This window comes from Petromyzon marinus, chromosome 50 (genome assembly GCF_048934315.1).
Source record: "Petromyzon marinus isolate PM22_M1 ecotype Great Lakes invasive population chromosome 50, UKy_Petmar_22M1.pri1.0, whole genome shotgun sequence".
In the NCBI taxonomy this organism is placed as follows: Eukaryota; Metazoa; Chordata; class Hyperoartia; order Petromyzontiformes; family Petromyzontidae; genus Petromyzon; species Petromyzon marinus.
Window position 1 is genome coordinate 5163250 of NC_133716.1, and position 21720 is coordinate 5184969.

At 51.5% G+C, this 21720-nt stretch overlaps 1 protein-coding gene across 2 annotated transcripts in view; it reads right to left on the minus strand.

Moving 5' to 3' along the window:
- LOC116953192 (SH2 domain-containing protein 3C-like) overlaps positions 1–21720 on the minus strand; it is a 142419-nt gene that overhangs the window by 111241 nt on the left and 9458 nt on the right. The window contains exon 2 of one of the 2 annotated variants that reach the window (XM_032973136.2): positions 19470–19581. In XM_032973136.2, coding sequence (XP_032829027.2) covers positions 19470–19559 — 90 coding nt within the window. In that variant the 5' untranslated portion in view covers positions 19560–19581. Of the gene's footprint in view, positions 1–19469; positions 19685–21720 lie in introns of those variants that run through there. The other variant, XM_076074814.1, reaches the window with a different exon arrangement.

Sequence of the window (21720 nt, forward strand, 5' to 3'; positions counted from 1 at the left end):
CCTGTTCTACAGAGTGTGAGTGAGTGAGTGGAGTTTGTGTGTTCTCCCCCTGTGCTACAGAGTGTGAGTGAGTGGAGTGTGTGTGTTCTACCCCTGTTCTACAGAGTGTGAGTGAGTGGAGTTTGTGTGTTCTCCCCCTGTTCTACAGAGTGTGAGTGAGTGGAGTTTGTGTGTTCTCCCCCTGTTCTACAGTGTGAGTGAGTGGAGTGTGTGTGTTCTACCCCTGTTCTACAGAGTGTGAGTGAGTGAGTGGAGTTTGTGTGTTCTACCCCTGTTCTACAGAGTGAGAGTGAGTGGAGTTTGTGTGTTCTCCCCCTGTTCTACAGAGTGTGAGTGAGTGGAGTTTGTGTGTTCTCCTCCTCTTCTACAGTGTGAGTGAGTGGAGTTTGTGTGTTCTCCCCCTGTTCTACAGAGTGTGAGTGAGTGGAGTTTGTGTGTTCTCCCCCTGTTCTACAGAGTGTGAGTGAGTGAGTGGAGTTTGTGTGTTCTACCCCTGTGCTACAGAGTATGAGTGAGTGGCGTTTGTGTGTTCTACCCCTGTTCTACAGAGTGAGAGTGAGTGTGTGGAGTTTGTATGTTCTACCCCTGTTCTACAGAGTGTGAGTGAGTGGAGTTTGTGTGTTCTCCCCCTGTTCTACAGAGTGTGAGTGAGTGGAGTTTGTGTGTTCTCCCCCTGTTCTACAGAGTGTGAGTGAGTGAGTGGAGTTTGTGTTCTCCCCCTGTTCTACAGAGTGTGAGTGAGTGGAGTTTGTGTGTTCTACCCCTGTTCTACAGAGTGTGAGTGAGTGGAGTTTGTGTGTTCTACCGCTGTGCTACAGAGTGTGAGTGAGTGAGTGGAGTTTGTGTGTTCTCCCCCTGTTCTACAGAGTGTGAGTGAGTGAGTGGAGTTTGTGTGTTCTCCCCCTGTTCTACAGAGTGTGAGTGAGTGGAGTTTGTGTGTTCTACCCCTGTGCTATAGAGTGTGAGTGAGTGAGTGGAGTTTGTGTGTTCTCCCCCTGTGCTACAGAGAATGAGTGAGTGGAGTTTGTGTGTTCTACCCCTGTTCTACAGAGTGTGAGTGAGTGAGTGGAGTTTGTGTGTTCTACCCCTGTTCTACAGAGTGTGAGTGAGTGAGTGGAGTTTGTGTGTTCTACCCCTGTTCTACAGAGTGTGAGTGAGTGAGTGGAGTTTGTGTGTTCTACCCCTGTGCTACAGAGTATGAGTGAGTGGAGTTTGTGTGTTCTACCCCTGTTCTACAGAGTGAGAGTGAGTGTGTGGAGTTTGTATGTTCTACCCCTGTTCTACAGAGTGTGAGTGAGTGGAGTTTGTGTTCTCCCCCTGTTCTACAGAGTGTGAGTGAGTGGAGTTTGTGTGTTCTCCCCCTGTTCTACAGAGTGTGAGTGAGTGAGTGGAGTTTGTGTTCTCCCCCTGTTCTACAGAGTGTGAGTGAGTGGAGTTTGTGTGTTCTCCCCCTGTTCTACAGAGTGTGAGTGAGTGGAGTTTGTGTGTTCTACCGCTGTGCTACAGAGTGTGAGTGAGTGAGTGGAGTTTGTGTGTTCTCCCCCTGTTCTACAGAGTGTGAGTGAGTGAGTGGAGTTTGTGTGTTCTCCCCCTGTTCTACAGAGTGTGAGTGAGTGGAGTTTGTGTGTTCTACCCCTGTGCTACAGAGTGAGTGAGTGAGTGGAGTTTGTGTGTTCTCCCCCTGTGCTACAGAGAGTGAGTGAGTGGAGTTTGTGTGTTCTACCCCTGTTCTACAGAGTGTGAGTGAGTGAGTGGAGTTTGTGTGTTCTCCCCCTGTGCTACAGAGTGTGAGTGAGTGGAGTTTGTGTGTTCTACCCCTGTTCTACAGAGTGAGAGTGAGTGGAGTTTGTGTGTTCTACCCCTGTTCTACAGAGTGTGAGTGAGTGGAGTTTGTGTGTTCTACCCCTGTTCTACAGAGTGTGAGTGAGTGAGTGGAGTTTGTGTGTTCTACCCCTGTTCTACAGAGTGTGAGTGAGTGAGTGAAGTTTGTGTGTTCTACCTCCACCCCACCTCGTCTGCAGAGGTTTTCCTGCGGGTTCTCCTGTTTCCTCCCGTGGCTAAAAACAACAACCCCCGTAACAATGCGACTGATGTCAGCCGATACATCACAATGCTGAAGAATGTACACCGCAAATTACTCGACTGGGGAATCACACGCAGCAGCAGCAGGCAGCAGCAGTAGGCAGCAGACAGCAGGCAGCAGCAGTAGGCAGCAGACAGACAACAGACAGCAGCAGCAGCAGGCAGCAGCAGACAGTAGACAGACAGCAGTGAGCAGCAGACAGCAGCAGACAGACTGCAGACAGTAGCAGACAGCAGCAGACAGTAGACAGACAGACAGCAGACAGACAGACAGCAGACAGACAGCAGCAGCAGGCAGCAGACATCAGCAGCAGCAGACAGACAGACAGCAGCAGCAGCAGGCAGCAGCAGCAGACAGCAGCAGCAGACAGACAGACAGCAGCAGCGGCAGGCAGCAGCAGCAGACAGCAGCAGACAGCAGACAGCAGAGAGCAGCAGACAGACAGCAGACAGCAGCAGCAGCAGACAGACAGCAGACAGCAGAGAGCAGCAGACAGACAGCAGACAGCAGCAGCAGACAGACAGCAGCAAACAGCAGGCAGACAGCAGCAGACAGCAGACAGACAGCAGACAGACAGCAGCAGGCAGCAGACAGACAAACAGCAGACAAACAGCAGGCAGCAGCAGACAGCAGACAGACAGCAGCAGACAGCAGACAGACAGCAGACAGCAGCAGACAGCAGACAGACAGCAGCAGACAGCAGACAGACAGATAGCAGACAGACAGCAGACAAACAGCAGGCAGCAGCAGACAGCAGACAGACAGCAGACAGCAGCAGACAGCAGCAGACAGACAGCAGACAGACAGCAGCAGCAGCAGGCAGCAGCAGACAGTAGACAGACAGCAGTGAGCAGCAGACAGCAGCAGACAGACAGCAGACAGTAGCAGACAGCAGCAGACAGTAGACAGACAGCAGACAGACAGCAGCAGCAGGCAGCAGACATCAGCAGCAGCAGACAGACAGACAGCAGCAGCAGCAGGCAGCAGCAGCAGACAGCAGCAGCAGACAGACAGACAGCAGCAGCAGCAGGCAGCAGCAGCAGACAGCAGCAGACAGCAGACAGCAGAGAGCAGCAGACAGACAGCAGACAGCAGCAGCAGACAGACAGCAGCAAACAGCAGGCAGACAGCAGCAGACAGCAGACAGACAGCAGACAGACAGCAGCAGACAGCAGACAGACAGCAGACAGCAGGCAGACAGCAGGCAGACAGCAGACAGCAGACAGACAGCAGCAGCAGACAGCAGGCAGATAGCAGACAGCAGGCAGACAGCAGACAGCAGCCAGACAGACAGACAGCAGACAGACAGCAGACAGCAGAGAGCAGCAGACAGACAGCAGACAGCAGCAGCAGACAGACAGCAGCAAACAGCAGGCAGACAGCAGCAGACAGCAGACAGACAGCAGACAGACAGCAGCAGACAGCAGACAGACAAACAGCAGACAAACAGCAGGCAGCAGCAGACAGCAGACAGACAGCAGCAGACAGCAGACAGACAGCAGACAGCAGCAGACAGCAGACAGACAGCAGCAGACAGCAGACAGACAGACAGCAGACAGACAGCAGACAAACAGCAGGCAGCAGCAGACAGCAGACAGACAGCAGACAGCAGCAGACAGCAGCAGACAGACAGCAGACAGACAGCAGACAGACAGACATACAGCAGACAGCAGACAAACAGCAGGCAGACAGCAGCAGACAGCAGACAGCAGAAAGACAGCAGACAGACAGCAGACAGGCAGCAGCAGACAGCAGCAGACAGCAGACAGCAGGTAGACAGCAGCAGACAGCAGACAGACAGCAGGCAGCAGGCAGCAGACAGACAGCAGCAGACAGCAGGCAGCAGACAGCAGACAGACAGCAGCAGACAGCAGACAGACAGCAGCAGACAGCAGACAGACAGCAGACAGCAGGCAGACAGCAGGCAGACAGCAGACAGCAGACAGACAGCAGCAGCAGACAGCAGGCAGATAGCAGACAGCAGGCAGACAGCAGACAGCAGCCAGACAGACAGACAGCAGCCAGACAGGCAGACAGCAGACAGCAGCAGACAGCAGGCAGATAGCAGACAGCAGGCAGATAGCAGACAGCAGGCAGACAGACAGACAGCAGCAGACAGCAGCAGACAGGAGACAGACCGCAGACAGCAGGCAGACAGCAGCAGACAGCAGCATGTCTCGCCACGCCACCAACTTGTCGGGAGGCTCCCGACAGCGATTCCGCAAGGCTCGCGAAGCGCTCGGCCAAACCCGCCACGGTCTCAGCTGCGTCGTCGACGGCGGGAGGGAGGATGGAGGAGGAAGACGAAGGGGAAGAAGATGAGGAAGAGGAGGAAGACGAAGGGGAAGAAGATGAGGAAGAGGAGGAAGACGAAGGGGAAGAAGATGAGGAAGAGGAGGAAGACGAAGGGGAAGAAGATGAGGAAGAGGAGGAAGACGAAGGGGAAGAAGATGAGGAAGAGGAGGAAGACGAAGGGGAAGAAGATGAGGAAGAGGAGGAAGACGAAGGGGAAGAAGATGAGGAAGAGGAGGAAGACGAAGGGGAACAAGATGAGGAAGAGGAGGAAGACGAAGGGGAACAAGATGAGGAAGACGAAGGGGAAGAAGATGAGGAAGAGGAGGAAGACGAAGGGGAAGAAAATGAGGAAGAGGAGGAAGACGAAGGGGAAGAAGATGAGGAAGAGGAAGAGGATTATCAGGAGGACGAGCAAAACGAGAACGAGCTCCTCAGACTGCTGAAGCCCGTCGCGTCGTGACCACCACCACCAGCAGCAGCAGAAGCTGCAGCAGCAGCAGCAGCAAAATGCCTCGACATTGGCATTGAACTCCTCAACATCTAAACAATGCAAATATATAACACACACAACACTAACCATACAAATATATAACACATACAACACTAACCATACAATTATATAACACATACAACACTAACCATACAATTATATAACACACACAACACTAACCATACAAATATATAACACATACAACACTAACCATACAAATATATAACACATACAACACTAACCATACAAATATATAACACATACAACACTAACCATACAAATATATAACACATACAACACTAACCATACAATTATATAACACATACAACACTAACCATACAATTATATAACACATACAACACTAACCATACAATTATATAACACACACAACACTAACCATACAATTATATAACACACAACACTAACAGTACGAAAAGTGTGCAGAGCTGTTGGGTTTGTCAGGAATCTGTCCCCCCCCACCTGTCCCCCCCCACCTGTCCCCCCCCCACCTGTCCCCCCCACCTATCCCTTCCCACCTGTCCCCCCCCACCTGTCCCTTCCCACCTGTCCCCCCCACACCTGTCCCCCCCACACCTGTCCCCCCCCACCTGTCCCCCCACACCTGTCCCCCCCCACCTGTCCCTTCCCACCTGTCCCCCCCCACCTGTCCCTTCCCACCTGTCCCCCCCACACCTGTCCCCCCCCACCTGTCCCCCCACACCTGTCCCCCCCCACACCTGTCCCCCCCCACCTGTCCCCCCACACCTGTCCCCCCCCCACCTGTCCCCCCCCACCTGTCCCCCCCCACCTGTCCCCCCCCACCTGTCCCCCCCCACCTGTCCCCCCCCACCTGTCCCCCCACACCTGTCCCCCCACACCTGTCCCCCCCCACCTGTCCCCCCACAGCTGTCCCTTCCCACCTGTCCCCCCCCACCTGTCCCCCCACACCTGTCCCCCCCCACCTGTCCCCCCCCACCTGTCCCCCCACAGCTGTCCCTTCCCACCTGTCCCCCCCCACCTGTCCCCCCCCACCTGTCCCCCCCCACCTGTCCCCCCACCCCTGTCCCCCCCACCTGTCCCCCCCCACCTGTCCCCCCACACCTGTCCCCCCCCCACCTGTCCCTTCCCACCTGTCCCCCCCCACCTGTCCCTTCCCACCTGTCCCCCCCACCTGCCCCCCCCCACAGCTGTCCCCCCCCACCTGTCCCTTCCCACCTGTCCCCCCCCACCTGTCCCTTCCCACCTGTCCCCCCCCCACCTGTCCCTTCCCACCTGTCCCCCCCACCTGCCCCCCCCACAGCTGTCCCCCCCCACCTGTCCCTTCCCACCTGTCCCCCCCACACCTGTCCCCCCCACCCCTGTGTGACCCACAGCCGACTCCCTCGGCCAACCGCTGAACCGCCACGGCGGAGAAAATCAGCGGCAATTGTCTTTAACTCACTCACCGTCACGTGACACCTTCTATCCCTCCACTCCCTCCCCTCCCTCCCTCCACTCACTCCCTCTCCTCCCTCCCTCCACTCCCTCCCTCCCCTTCACTCCCTCCACTCTCTCTTTTTTTTCAGAGGAAACAAGATGATGCTCGGTGTAGTCGGAACTTTGCTTCGTTCATCATTTGTTTTTTTAATTATTTTTAATGCTTGGCTGTATGTAAACCCCCCCCCCCACCCCCTTTTAAATGAAATATTTCACGAAAGATTTCCCTCCACTCCCTCCCTACCTCCCTCCCCTCCACTCCCTCCACTCCCCCCTCCCTCCACTCCCTCCACTGCCCCCTCCCTTTCAACGTCTAAACTTCCAGCGAGATTACAGCAGAGAGATGATACAGATGGCGTAGAAGCAAGGATAGAGATGGCGTGAGATGACAGAGGAGATACAGGCGAGAGATGTAGTGAGAGAGAGATGTAGTAACACAGATGTAGTCAGAAAGAGAGAGATGTAGTAAGAGAGAGAGAGATGTAGTAACAGATGTAGTAACACAGATATAGTAACACAGATGTAGTGAGAGAGATATGTAGTAAGAGAGAGATGTAGTGAGAGAGATGTAGTAAGAGAGATGTAGTAACACAGATGTAGTGAGAGAGAGAGAGATGTAGTCAGAGAGTGGGAGAGAGATGTAGTAACACAGATGTAGTAACACAGATGTAGTCAGAGAGAGAGAGAGATGTAGTAACACAGATGTAGTCAGAGAGAGAGAGGTGTAGTGAGAAAGATAGAGATGTAGTAACACAGATGTAGTCAGAGAGAGAGAGATGTAGTAAGAGAGAGATGTAGTAAGAGAGAGAGATGTAGTAACACAGATGTAGTCAGAGAGAGAGAGATGTAGTAACACAGATGTAGTGAGAGAGAGAGATGTAGTAACACAGATGTAGTGAGAGAAAGATGTAGTCAGAGAGAGATATGTAGTGAGAGAGAGATGACAGAAGGGGGGGGGGCTAACCTGCGCCCCCCCCCCCTCCACACAATTACAGCTGAAGTTTGTTTTTACCCAACTTCCATCATGGACACTGCTCGCTGTACCGTCTAAGAAACAAATATATAAGTAACAGAGATCAGTGCCAGATTATATCCCAGTAGCACAAGTTAAGCTACTCAATGCTACGGGGCCCCGCACTTTAAAGGGCCCCGCGCTAAATGCTTTCAAGCTATCAATTCGGTGATTCTGCACTTGCTCTATCACTATAGTACTATACCGCCTTCAACTTTTACGAACGACTGGGTGTTTAAAGTTAGCGATTTGTCGTATTATCTGGCTGTATAGCAAATGAAAAAATACAATTACTTTACTTTGAAAGTTAAATATTTGTGTTTTAATATTTATGTTTTATTTAGGGCCCTTTATAACAACATGTGCTACACATGTGCTACACATGTGCTCACGCACTTAGCTTAATCCGACACTGACAGAGACACGTCTTGAAACGTGAGTGGATTGACACAGTGGAGGGGGGGGGGGGTGCTGTAATGGCAATAACAACTACAACAACAACTACAACAACAATGAACAACCCAGAACTACTCCACCAGCTGCATCAGGAATCAAACTTCAGGCTTCACGCAGAGCGGCTAAGCGGTGATCCCCCCCCCCCCCATCTCCACCCCCCTCCACCACCCCCCTCCACCCCCCTTCTCCCCCCCCTCCTCCACCCCCACCACCGCCCCCTGCGTGCATACACCGAAGGAGGTGGTCTAATATGTGGTGTCATGTGGTGGTGGTGCTGGTGGTGGTTAGTGGTGGTTAGTGGAAATGGTGTGGTGGTGGTGGTTGGTGGATATGGTTGGTGGTGGTGGTTGTTGGTGGTGGTTGTTGGTGGTGTGTGGTGGTGGTGGTGGTGCTTGGTGGAGGTGGTGGTGGTGTGGTGGTGGTGCTTGGTGGAGGTGGTGGTTGATTCCGTGCAACATCCGAATGTTTGTTCACTTGTGCCCCGAGCCTCGTGACTCGTCGCCGGGAGGGTCCTGCCAAAGTGCCGCTCGTAGCGAGTGTGAGTGGGGTGGACAGTGTGGGCGACGCGCGTCCTTCAGTGACCTTCAACGCCAATGGAGCTGTTCGCGATGGGGGCAATGGCTTACCCAGCGGTGGGGGCTGGGTGGTGCCTCGGCCCCCCGCGCCCCGCTGGTGGCCAAAGCTACGAGTTGGGCCCCCTCTTGACAACCACCACCACGAGACGTTTTCAACAACGCGTGTGTAAGAAACGCATGAATAAACACTTGCTTAAAACGCGGCTTAATTTCACTTTTACGAAAATGCTTTCAGCCACGTTCCACGTGTCATTGCAATTGGATGAGAGCGGTCCGCCGTAGTGGGCACGCAAAGAGGTGGCCACGCCAGGGAGCTGCCGTGGCCGCGTGTTGTGCGAAGACGGAGGGAGGCTCCCCCCCCCCCCTACAGCGCTAAATGTTGGAGGCCGTGAGCGTAGCGACGATTGCGGTAGGGGCGAGAGGGGCCGCGACAGACAGACAGCCTCTAGGCTGCGACCGTGCGAGACAAATCAAATGGTGGGGCCCCACCTGACCCGATTGCCGTACCCCCTGAGCTGACAATGTCGCGACTTCGACACTGGGGCTGAGTCAAGCGTCATAGTAATAACGATGATAATGATGATGATGCCGATGATGATGATGCCGATGATGATGTCGATGATGATGACGATGATGATGCCGATGATGATGATGCCATTGATGATGATGATGATGATGCCGATGATGATGACTATGCCGATGATGATGCCGATGATGATGATGCCGATAGTGATGATGATGCCGATAATGATGGGAGAAGTCCGCCAGAACGGCGCAAACCCCCCCCCCCCGACCAAAACTAAAAAAAAAATCCGCCGCCGCTCGCGTTAAGAGAGCGGGCACGCTGAAGTGGCTAATGTAGAACTGCCCCCGAGGTTACCCTCGAGTGACCTGCGGTCCACCCAAAACTCGGGAGACAAAGGCGGCCGCGCGTGCTCTTGGCCACCCCCCCCCCCCACCTTCGAGTACCGTGCCGCCCTTCACAGGAGCTCGCTCCTCAGGGCACTTGCCCCTCAAGTCTGCTGAGGCTACAAGGGGCACCTTTGCCTCTCCGGCGGGTCAGTCGCGTGTGCCGGTCCACGCTGCTGCCGGGCCGTTGTTGTTCACCAGGCCGCGTGCGATCCCAGCCCGACTGATAGATGGAGTGTTGGGTGGGAGCACGTGACCCCCCCCCACTCCTCCATCACCCCTTCCCCCATTACCCCTCCCCCATCACCCCTCCCCCATTACCCCTCCCCCATCACCCCTCCCCCCCACCTCCCACCTTGGCACGTGGCGGCTAAAATGTCAACAGCTGAGTTTGTGTCCAGGGGTGGTCATCGCGCGCCTCATTTCGTCCGGGTTGGCGGGAGTGGCTCAGGCCATGGGCTGCGAGAGTGGATTCACACGCAGAGCCAGAGACCCATAGACTCGCATAGAGACCCATAAACTCGCATAGAGACCCATAGACTCATACACTCGCACGGAGACCCATATACTCACACATATACTCACACAGAGACCCATAGACTCCCATAGAGACCCATAGACTCGCATAGAGACCCATAAACTCACAGAGACCCATACACTCACATAGAAACCCACAGATTCGCATAGAGGCCACACAGACTGACATAGAGACCCATAGACTCACATGGAGATTCATATACTCACACAGAGACACATACACTCACATAGAAGCCCACAGACTCGCATAGAGGTCTATCGATTCACAGAAACACACAGACATACACAGAGACCCATACACTCACATAGAGACCCACAGATTCGCATAGAGGCCGCCCAGACTGACATAGAGACCCATAGACTCACACAGAGACCCATAGACTCACACAGAGACCCATACACTCACATAGGGGCCCACAGACTCGCATAGAGAGCCAATTACTCACATAGAGGCCACACAGACTCGCATAGCGGTCTATAGATTCACAGAGACCCATAGACTCACGTAAAGACCCATATACTCACACAGACTCACATAGAGACCCATACACTCACACAGAGAGCCATAGAGTCACATAGAGATCCACAGACCCACATAGAGGCCCATATACTCACATAGAGATCCACAGCCTCACATAGAGGCCCATAGACTCACACAGAGACCGATATGATGGTGAATCTCTGCACATCGGAAACGCTGCCGGTGAATGATGAAAGCGGGCAGTGGCGTGCCCACGTGTCTCACGGTTTGTGATTTTGCAGGCGGGAGCTCGAGACACCGCGGTGAGTGTCACTTGGCAAGCGTGGCCTGGGGCAAGATCGTTGGTTGGGACGTTCACGATGTCGACCTTCGACGGCGTGGGAGGTCCAAGCGTGGGTGGTGAGTGCAGATTTGCATCGTCACTTAAGACGAAGACCCCCCCCTCCACCCCCGTGTAGCCTTAACAGAATGTCGGGGCAAGTGCTGTCAGCGAGTAGCAGCCCCTATGAAGGTTCGGGACGGCACGCGAGAGGGGATGGGTGGCCAGCACCACGCCCGGCCGCCTTTGTCTCCCCAGCGCTGATGTTTATGTCAGTATTAGGAAGCCACTGGTGCTACGCACTTTGGAGTTTAAACTGAAAACCCGTTCCTTTACAACTGCCTATTGTGTTTAGTTTATTAGCCTTCCCCCCCCACCCCTACACCACACCTGTTGTTTGTAACGTTATGACCCCGTGCCCCTACTGGACATCTGTTTTTTACATTTTTAAAACAGAGCTTCATAGCTCATCAGGATTCCTCCAGTATAAACAAATATTATGAGTGTGAATTCAAATCCGTCTGCAAGTTGAGGGCCCTCTTTGCGCGGCACTGCCCTCTGCTCCGAACGGGCATGCTCAATGGGCACTGTGTCTCTCGCTAGCGCCGCGTGAAATTCCCGACATTCTTTACAGACACGTGGCGAGATACCACCCCCCCACCACCTCCAAACTCCCGTTTGCGAATCAGCGTCTGGTCGCGATTCAAGTCAAGTTGAGGTTTTTTTTTTGCCAGGTGAGAACTTTGGACATCAGCATGAGTGTCATTTGCACGAGTGAGTGAATGAGCGAATGAGTCAGTGAACGAGTGAGTCATTTTGCTGTGTGTTAGTTGATTCAGTTTAGCCAGGTGAGAACTGTATACATCGGCATGAGTGTCGTTTGAACGGGTGAGTGAATGGGTGACTGAGTGAATGAGCCAGTGAATGAGTGAATGAGTGAGTAATTTTGCTATGTGTTAGTTGATTCAATTTAGCCAGGTGAGAACTGTATACACCGGCATGAGTGTCGTTTGAACGAGTGAGTGAATGGGTGAATGAGTGAATGAGCCAGTGAATGAGTGAATGAGTGAGTAATTTTGCTGTGTGTTAGTTGATTCAATTTAGCCAGGTGAGAACTGTATACACCGGCATGAGTGTCGTTTGAACGAGCGAGTGAATGGGTGAATGAGTCAGTGAATGAGTGAGTCATTTTGCCGTGTGCAGTTAGTTGATTGTGTAACCAGATGAGAGCTATCGGGACCAGTATGAGTCTCGTTTGCAAGAGTGAGTGAATGAGTGATTGTGAGTGAGTAAATGAATGATGATGCTGATGTTGTGTGTAGTTGAGTTTATTTTGTCTAACTAGATAAGAACTTCTTTGGTTCTTTCGGTAAAGTCACGTAGAATGATAATAAAATAATAAATTGATAAAATAAAATAACACAATAATATTCTCACGACGTTTCGGCCACAACACAAGCGGCCTTCATCAGGTGAAGGGGGCGAGACTGTCTGGTAGGACAGCGCTGTCCTACCAGACAGTCTCGCTGTCCTACCAGACAGTCTCGCCCCCTTCACCTGATGAAGGCCGCTTGTGTTGTGGCCGAAACGTCGTGAGAATATTATTGTGTTATTTTATTTTATCAATTTATTATTTTATTATCATTCTACGTGACTTTACCGAAAGAACCAAAGAAGATGAATCATTGCAGTCACGAAAGCTTTAAATCGAAATTTAACTAGATAAGAACTCAAGAGACAATGGTGAGTGTCAATTAGCACGAGTGAGTGAATGAGTGAGTGAATGATGCTGTGTGTAGTTAGTTTATTGTTTAACCAGGCGAGAACTCTAGAGACCAGCGTGAGTGTAATTTTCACGACTGGGTGAATGGGTGAGTGAATTAATGAGTGAATGAATGAGTGAATGAATGAGTGAATGAAAGAGCAAATGGATGAGTGAATGAACGATGACGCTGTCTAGTTAAATGTATTTTGTTTAACCAGGTGAGACCTCAAAAGACAATGCTCATTTGCAATCGTGAATCAGCCCATCTTCCTTGCCTCTGGGGCCGATAAAATGAGCACCACTTTGTGCGGAAGTCAACAGCGATTGTCTCATGGATACATCCGCCATAGGAATGTGGAATTTCCACCACTGGCTCTGCAACGCTGTAAACAGGAGAGGCGCTGCGACAGCCTCCTCGGCACTTCGTTGGAGCGGAGGGGAAAATAAATCACTTGATTTTCATTATTAGGGTTCACTCAAGCGCTGTCTTCCGGACAGTCCCGTTTCTTCACCTGAGGAAGGCTACTTGTGTTGTGGCCGAAACGTTATGAGAATTTTATTCTGTTATTATTATTTTTATTATTTTATCTCCATTCTAAGTGACTTTACCGAAAGAACCCAGAAGATTTCATTGTTAGGTTTCACAGATGCCCTGGAGGCATATTGCCACGGGGCCAGTGAGGCAGGGTTGTTGATTTTCAAACCTCACCGTTGTGGGTTTTTGTCTCTCATCTGGGGCACGTGACTCCCCTGTGACGTACGGCACCACGCGTGAAAGTCACGTGACCCGACCTACGAGGGTGACCTCGTGGCTCGGGTTGCTGAGCCGATGAGGAGGGGGTGGGGAATCCTTACAAGGTGGCCGTCGCCCACTCACGCACTCGGTCTGCGTAAGTCCCGGAGTGAAATTAGCCTCCTTAAGTTGTACCCGGGATTCCGAGCGAGTGGGTGACTGAGTTGGTGAGCGGCTGAGTGAGTGGGTAAGTCGGCCTTTAGCCACCGCCACACTACTTCTGGCCGTGTACCCAGGATTCCGAGCGAGTGGGTGACTGAGTGCGTGAGTGGGTGAGCGGGTGCATGGGTAAATTACCCCCCCCACCTCCCCTTCTGGCCGTGTACCCTGCAGACTCTGTTAATTTCCTGGACTTTCCAATTCACGGTGGCGCATTTGGGATCTACGGATGAAATGTGCCACTTTACACACGTACACTTGTATTACACATTATTATTCGTACGATTCCAACGCAGTGCAGAGTCATACGCAGCGTCTTGCATGCGGCCGCTGTACAGGGAACAGTGGGCACGTCTTATGTTGTACTGCACAGAGAGGCGGTCACTCAGAGGTGCCTCTCTGAGTCTATTGAATCTCTGTGTGGGTCTATGGGTGAATCTATGGGTCTCTGTGTGAGTCTGTGGGTGATCATATGGGTCCCCATATGAGTTCAATGCTCCCTGTATGGGTTTACGGGTCCCTATGTGAGTCTATCGATCTCTAAGTGGATATATAGGTCGCTATGTGAGTCTATGGGTTCCTATATGAGTCTATGGGTCTCTGTGTGAGTCTATGGGTCTGGATGTGAGTCTATGGGTTCCTATGTGAGTCTATGGGTCTCTGTGTGAGTCTATGGGTCTGGATGTGAGTCTATGGGTTTCTATGTGAGTCTATGGGTTCCTATGTGAGTCTATGGGTCTCTATGTGAGTCTATGGGTCTCTATGTGAGTCTATGGGTCTCTATGTGAGTCTATGGGTCTCTGTGTGAGTCTATGGGTCTCTATGTGAGTGTATGGGTCTCTATGTGAGTCGGTGGGTCTCTATGTGAGTCTGTGGGTCTCTATGTGAGTCTGTGGGTCTCTATGTGAGTCTCTGAGTCTCGATGTGAGTCTATTGGTCTCTATGTGAGTCTATGGGTCTCTATGTGAGTATATGGGTCTCTATGTGAGTCTATGGGCCACTATGTGAGTCTATGGGTCTCTATGTGAGTCTGTGGGTCCCTAAGTGAGTCTGTGGGTCTCTCCGTGAGTCTATGGGTCTCTGTGTGAGTCTATGGGTCTCTATGCGAGTGTATGGGTCTCTGTGTGAGTCTACGGGTCTCTATGTGAGTCTACGGGTCTCTATGTGAGTCTACGGGTCTCTATGTGAGTCTATGGGTCTCAATGTGAGTCTATGGGTCTCTATGTGAGTCTATGGGTCTCTATGTGAGTCTACGGGTCTCTATGTGAGTCTATCGGTCTCTGTGTGAGTCTATGGGTCTCTGTGTGAGTAATGCATCTCTGTGTTAGTCTATGGGTCTCTGTGTGTGTCTAAGGGTCTCTGTGTAAGTCTATAGGTCTCTGTGTGAGTCTATGGGTCTCTGTGTGAGTCTATGGGTCTCTGTGTGAGTCTATGGGTCTCTATGTGAGTCTATGGGTCTCTATGTGAGTCTATGGGTCTCTGTGTGAGTCTATGGGTCTCTGTGTGAGTCTATGGGTCTCTGTGTGAGTCTATGGGTCTCTATGTGAGTCTATGGGCCTCTATGTGAGTCTATGGGTCTCTATATGAGTCTATGGGTCTCTATGTGAGTCTATGGGTCTATATGTGAGTCTATGGGTCTCGATGTGAGTCTATGGGTCTCTATGTGAGTCTATGGGCCACTATGTGAGTCTATGGGTCTCTATGTGAGTCTGTGGGTCTCTATGTGAGTCTATGAGTCTCGATGTGAGTCTATGGGTCTCTATGTGAGTCTATGGGCCACTATGTGAGTCTATGGGTCTCTATGTGAGTCTGTGGGTCCCTAAGTGAGTCTGTGGGTCTCTCCGTGAGTCTATGGGTCTCTGTGTGGGTCTATGGGTCTCTATGCGAGTGTATGGGTCTCTGTGTGAGTCTACGGTTCTCTATGTGAGTCTACGGGTCTCTATGTGAGTCTACGGGTCTCTATGTGAGTCTATGGGTGTCAATGTGAGTCTATGGGTCTCTATGTGAGTCTATGGGTCTCTATGTGAGTCTACGGGTCTCTATGTGAGTCTATCGGTCTCTGTGTGAGTCTATGGGTCTCTGTGTGAGTAATGCATCTCTGTGTTAGTCTATGGGTCTCTGTGTGTGTCTAAGGGTCTCTGTGTAAGTCTATAGGTCTCTGTGTGAGTCTATGGGTCTCTGTGTGAGTCTATGGGTCTCTGTGTGAGTCTATGGGTCTCTATGTGAGTCTATGGGTCTCTATGTGAGTCTATGGGTCTCTGTGTGAGTCTATGGGTCTCTGTGTGAGTCTATGGGTCTCTGTGTGAGTCTATGGGTCTCTATGTGAGTCTATGGGCCTCTATGTGAGTCTATGGGTCTCTATATGAGTCTATGGGTCTCTATGTGAGTCTATGGGTCTCTATGTGAGTCTATGGGTCTCGATGTGAGTCTATGGGTCTTGATGTGAGTCTATGGGTCTCTATTGCGGGATTGGTACATCGTGCGAGCGTGATTGATGGGTGCAGCTTGAGACGGTCGTCATGCAGCAGTGGATAGATCGTTGCTGATGATGATGAAATGGTAGTTAGCGAGCCATTCGACGATGTGCAAGATGAATCTGAATGTCGTTGCCATTATTGTCCCATTATCGCTTATTAATTAACTTTTATTGGTCATATTAAACGCATTGGCACAGCGCAGATGTAACCAATTTACACTGTGGCCTGTGAACTATTTTTATTTTTTCACTTCACTCCATCCGTCTGCAACACACGTGGTGTTATTCCGCGATATAATCCCTTCAATATGGGCCGAGGAGAGTTTCTGTTCCTCCTCCATGAATTCACCCCCACCTATCTCTCCCCTCTCATCTCACTCTACCCCCCTCCACGCACTCTCCTACCTCTCATCTCACTACCCCCCTCCACGCACTCTCCTACCTCTCATCTCACTCTACTCCCCTCCACTCACTCTCCTACCTCTCGTCTTACTCTACTCCCCTCAACGCACTCTCCTACCTCTCCCCTCTCATCTCACTCTACTCCCCTCCACTCACTCTCCTACCCCTACCCTCTCATCCCACTCTACTCCCCTCCACGTGCTCTGCTCCCTCTCCCCTCTCATCTCACTCTACTCCCCTCCACGCACTCTCCTACCTCTCCCCTCTCATCTCACTCTACCCCCTCCACGCACTCTCCTACCTCTCCCCTCTCATCTCACTCTACTCCCCTCCACACACTCTCCTACCCTCTCATCCCACTCTACTCCCCTCCACGCACTCTCCTACCTCTCCCCTCTCATCTCACTCCACTCCCCTCCACGCACTCTCCTACCTCTCCCCTCTCATCTCACTCTACTCTCCTCCACGCACTCTCCTACCTCTCATCTCACTCTACTCCCCTCCACACACTCTCATACCTCTCATCTCACTCTACTCTCCTCCACGCACTCTCCTACCTCTCATCTCACTCTACTTCCTTCCACGCACTCTCCTACCTCTCATCTCACTCTACCCCCCTCCACGCACTCTCCTACCTCTCCCCTCTGTGGGTAAAGTTTGGTCGAACAACCGCAATGAATGACAGGGCGTGGGCAGGCCTTCAACCATCAGTGGATTGGCACATGGCAGTAGATCATTATTGCTGAGGTTTATGAGTGTGTGTGTGTTGGCAGTTTGCCTGCTGTATATCTTTTAAAGAGCCTGCAACACAAGAATGTTTTAGCAGACTTGCCAAGGTCACCGCGCCTCTGACATATATATATAAAATCCAAACATCCCTTGAACTTGTTTTCATATCATGGGGTCACGCACGTGGAACACTCTAAAACTAAACTATTTTTTTATTTTACCAGGTAAGGCCCACTGAGCTATATAAGCTCGTTTTTCAATTGCGTCCTGGCAATCACAAATGATAGCTCCACCAAGTGGTTTATCATCGCGTGGAAATTTATAGCAGCTGAACCCTCTGAACGCGTGGCGATGTTGATTCTAAATGTGGAGGGGGAAAAACCCGAAGACCTGGAGAAAAATCCACGCGACCACGGGGAGAGAGAGACACACAAACTCCAAATATGCAGCAAGCGTCAGGGTTGGGATCAAACCCCACGACCTCCTGCATACCAGGCGAGGTAGTTAACATCTCCTAGCCACCCCGGGATGTTGAGACTCAATGGACTCACGTCTGTGTTGTAATAACTTTGTTGTTGTTGTTTGTTCGTGTCTTTTTGTTGTTGTTGTTGTTGTTGTTGTTTTGGTGCCATTTCTAGATTTGTTTATTAAATTTGCTTTGCTTGGTAGCTGTATAATTAATCTACAGCGTTATGGGATGCAATTAGCACGAATGACTCTGCTATACAACATTAATGATAACGTCGTGATTATTATTATTATCATTAACTGGACGGATCGATGCATCGCGGGACCGCGAGAGGCGGCGACTGATTGGTGGGTGGGGGGTGGCGGGAGGCCTTCATGCAGCAGTGGATAGATCATGCCAGCGGTGACTGCTGCAGCATCTGCAGCAGTCACCGCTGCGGGCGTGCTGCTGCCGCGGTTCGATTCGCGCTCATCGGCGAAGGGCTGGCGGCGGCGGTGGCTGTCTGGCGGGAGGGCCTTCATCCAGCAGTGGATTGAACACGGCTGACGACGGCGCAGGGGAGAGCAGAACGTTTAAGAGGGGGGGGGGGGGGTGGGGGGTGGATCGCCAGGTCAGGAGGTGTCCAGCCTCCCCTCCACTCAAGTGAAGGGAAACTCCGCACCATGATGAAGGGCTTGTTGCGTGGTTTTGTTGTTGTTGTAAATCGGTTCTGCGTGGGTTAGATCACGTGACTATAACTGCGTCGTTAAACCGGCCACCACCCGGCCCAGCCGATCGGTAAAGGGTTTGTCACGTAAACAGAACGCGTGGGTTAGTTACTACGTCGGCGCTGTTACAATGGGCTTTACTCAAGGCCGTAATTATAATATACAGTATATAGTGGGACACACATCCCCCCCAATATTCAAATATGCTCAAAATGTCTCCCCCAATATATTGCTATAAAATAGATTTCGGTTTATGTGATTGTGGTTATGGTTGTACTTTATTAATCCCTAATCTCTGCCATTACATACAATGAAACAAGAAAATGTAAACAAAAATAACAAAAAGAAAAACCAGAGCAATGTAATACACTAACACTATTAGACATTATTGCAATAAATAAATAACTCCCATGTTTTGGTGAATTTTTTATATTTTAGACAGGAAATTCGTTTTAAAATTTAGATTTTTCTGGGGGGGGGATCCCCAGACCCCCTGGAAGATTTGGTCCCCCCCAATGTTAACTCCATGGCTACGGCCTTGGTTTTACGACCAGCTGGCACGTTTTGTTCACGCGACAAACCTCACCAATTGGCCCTGCCGGGTGGTGGCGGGTTTAACGACACACTAATACGTTGGTGATCTAACCCAGACCTCCCCCACCCGCCCCCCTATATTATGGATAATATTGGTCGCGAAAGCCACGTGGAACTCTGAACGTCTCTCGGACAACAGTGACCCCGACATGACCTGCCCCCACTTTCTCCCCCCCCCACCACTCCGCCCTCTCCTGACCCCTCCCCCCATTACCCATCCGTGGGACCAGAGCCCGAGCTGAGGTCTCGGCAAGAGATATCATCGGGTGGAATTTAAATATTTGTAACCTAAAAAAAAAACCTGTTTCCATTCCGCAAGCCCGTTTACAATAACCGCCGCGGGCCAAGTCTTGCGTGAAAACCGGCCCCACCACCACCACCACGTGGCTGACACCACCACCACCACCACGTGGTTGACCCCGCCGCCACCACCACGTGGTTGACCCCGCCGCCACCACCACGTGGTTGACCCCGCCGCCCCTACCACATGTTTGGCCCCACCACCGCGCGTCTGGCTCGACCACCACCACCACCGCCACCACGCGTTTGGCACGACCACCACCGCCACCACCGCCACCACCCACGTGTCGACCACCACCCCACCACCACGCGCGTCTGGCACTATCTCCGCTCCGCACCAAACGTGGGTCTCGACCGCCGTGCGATCGATCGCCTGCGTCGCTACCCCCCCTCCCTCCCCACCACCACCACCACGCGCCGTGGCACCGGGGGCCGTAGCTACCTCCACGTGGGCGAAGTGAGGCTCCAGGGCGGGCGAGTACTCGGGCAGGCCCAGCTGCTGGAGCCACCAGGACGTCGGTAGGTGACGCATCGCCCCCAGCTATTGCGCCCCTCTGTTGGCAATACGACATCGGCATGATCATCATTGTCATCATCATCATCGTTATTGCTATGACGCTTGACTCAGCCCCAGTGTCGTAGTCACGACATTGTCAGCTCAGGGGGTACGGCAATCGGGTCAGGTGGGGCCCCACCATTTGATTTGTCTCGCACGGTGGCAGCCTAGAGGCTGTCTGTCTGTCGCGGCCCCTCTCGCCCCTACCGCAATCGTCGCTACGCTCACGGCCTCCAACATTTAGCGCTGTAGGGGGGGGGGGGGGAGCCTCCCTCCGTCTTCGCACAACACGCGGCCACGGCAGCTCCCTGGCGTGGTCACCTCTTTGCGTGCCCACTACGGCGGACCGCTCTCATCGAATGAAAGCATTTTCGTAAAAGTGAAAATAAGCCGCGTTTTAAACAAGTTTTTTTTAATGACTGTTGAAAACAAATCTCACGATGATTGTCAAGGGGGCCCCAACTCGTAGCTTTGGCAAGGCACCCCCACCCCCTTGCCCCCCCCCCCCCCATGCGAGTTACGCTCCAGCTCAGCCCATCGTCTATTGAGGGGCACTAAAATGAAATACCAACTTGGTGGGGAAGTCAGCGCTGGCTGCTCTATGGATGGAGTGGGGGACGTTGAATTCCCACCGCTGGCCATGCGAAGCGGATAGCTCTCATATTCTCGGTTCTTTCGGTAAAGTCGCGTAGAAGGGAAATAATTAAATAAGAGAAATAAAACATGATAAAATAAAATTCTCACGACGTTTCGGCCACAGCGCAAGTAGCCGTGACTTTACCGAAAGAACCAAGAATATGAATCCCGGAAGTCACGAAAGCTTTCAATCGGATAGGCCTAATTTGCGACAGTGACCTTGGCGACCAACATTACAATGGCAAATAACATTCAAACAAACAAGCAACAAATACCACGGGGACGACGAAGTAAATAGCGACCGATGATGTCTTGAGCGGCGTGTGTGTGTGTGTGCTATTGTTTTTTACGCAAATGGCAGGACTTTAAATATCCCGGGAAGACTTCTGATGCCGACCGTGGTTCTACGATGGATGGACTGCAGGCTCGCCCCCTCGCCATGGAAACGTGGAATTTCCACCACTGGCTCCGCAGGGCTGTAAATAGGAGATGGGTAGTCGCAATGCCTCAATGCTCATTTGGGAAGCTGGAAATCGCTTCGAATGCAGGGCAGGTAAATCGCTTTTATTGAGATGGTGATTGTTGGTGACTTATGGGTCCTAGAATGCACTGCTGCGCGGACCTATACCTTGTTGCTCACAAGAACACATCTTCCCACAATGCAATATGCCAGCAATATATTTCATCCTTTGACTTTCAACATAATAGTTAATGGCGTAGAAGTCGTAGTACTTTATTTAATTGCTACAAGAGGTTGTTACCCAATAGCTACTAAACGTGTAACTAGTCGCAGCGGCTTTTGGCTCAGCCAAGTCGGTCACTGCTGTTTTTGCCCGCTTTCAGATGCGCCTCTGCGGCCGTCTGGAACGCTCTTCCTTCCGATATGAGGAAGCTCACTGGAGCCATGCACTTTTAAATCAGCATCTAGATTGACAAACTAATTAATTTTGAACTGCTTTTTGTGTTTAGTTTGTTGTCCTTCCCCGCACCACCGGCTACGTACGGTGCAAAAGAAGCTCAACATACATAACATTCAAATGCAAAATTATAAATATCGGTCATCAGAAAACATTGTTAAGCTGTCATTCTCATCAGGGCCTCCATGGTGTAAACAAAAGGCGTCTTCAAGTCTGATTATAATCCACTACAAGGCTCTCCATTCACGTGGCTTCAAGCAGGGCCATTGCCCGAAACGTTGCCTACACACACGGGGCGTTATTGACGAACGCCCTTGAGTTTGTAGTTGATGTTCTTTTGTTGTTGTTGATGTTGTTTTTGTTGTTAATGCTGCTGTTGACGTTGTTGAGTTTGTTGCTGCTGTTATTTAAGTTGTTGATGTTTATTTTGTTGATGTTGTTAATGTTGATGTCGTTAATGTTGTTTTGTTGATGTTGTTGATATTATTTTGTTGATGTTGTTGATGTTTTGATTTAAAGCTTTCGTGACTGCAGTAATTCATATTCTTAGTTTTTTCGGTAAAGTCACGTTGAAGAGAAACAAC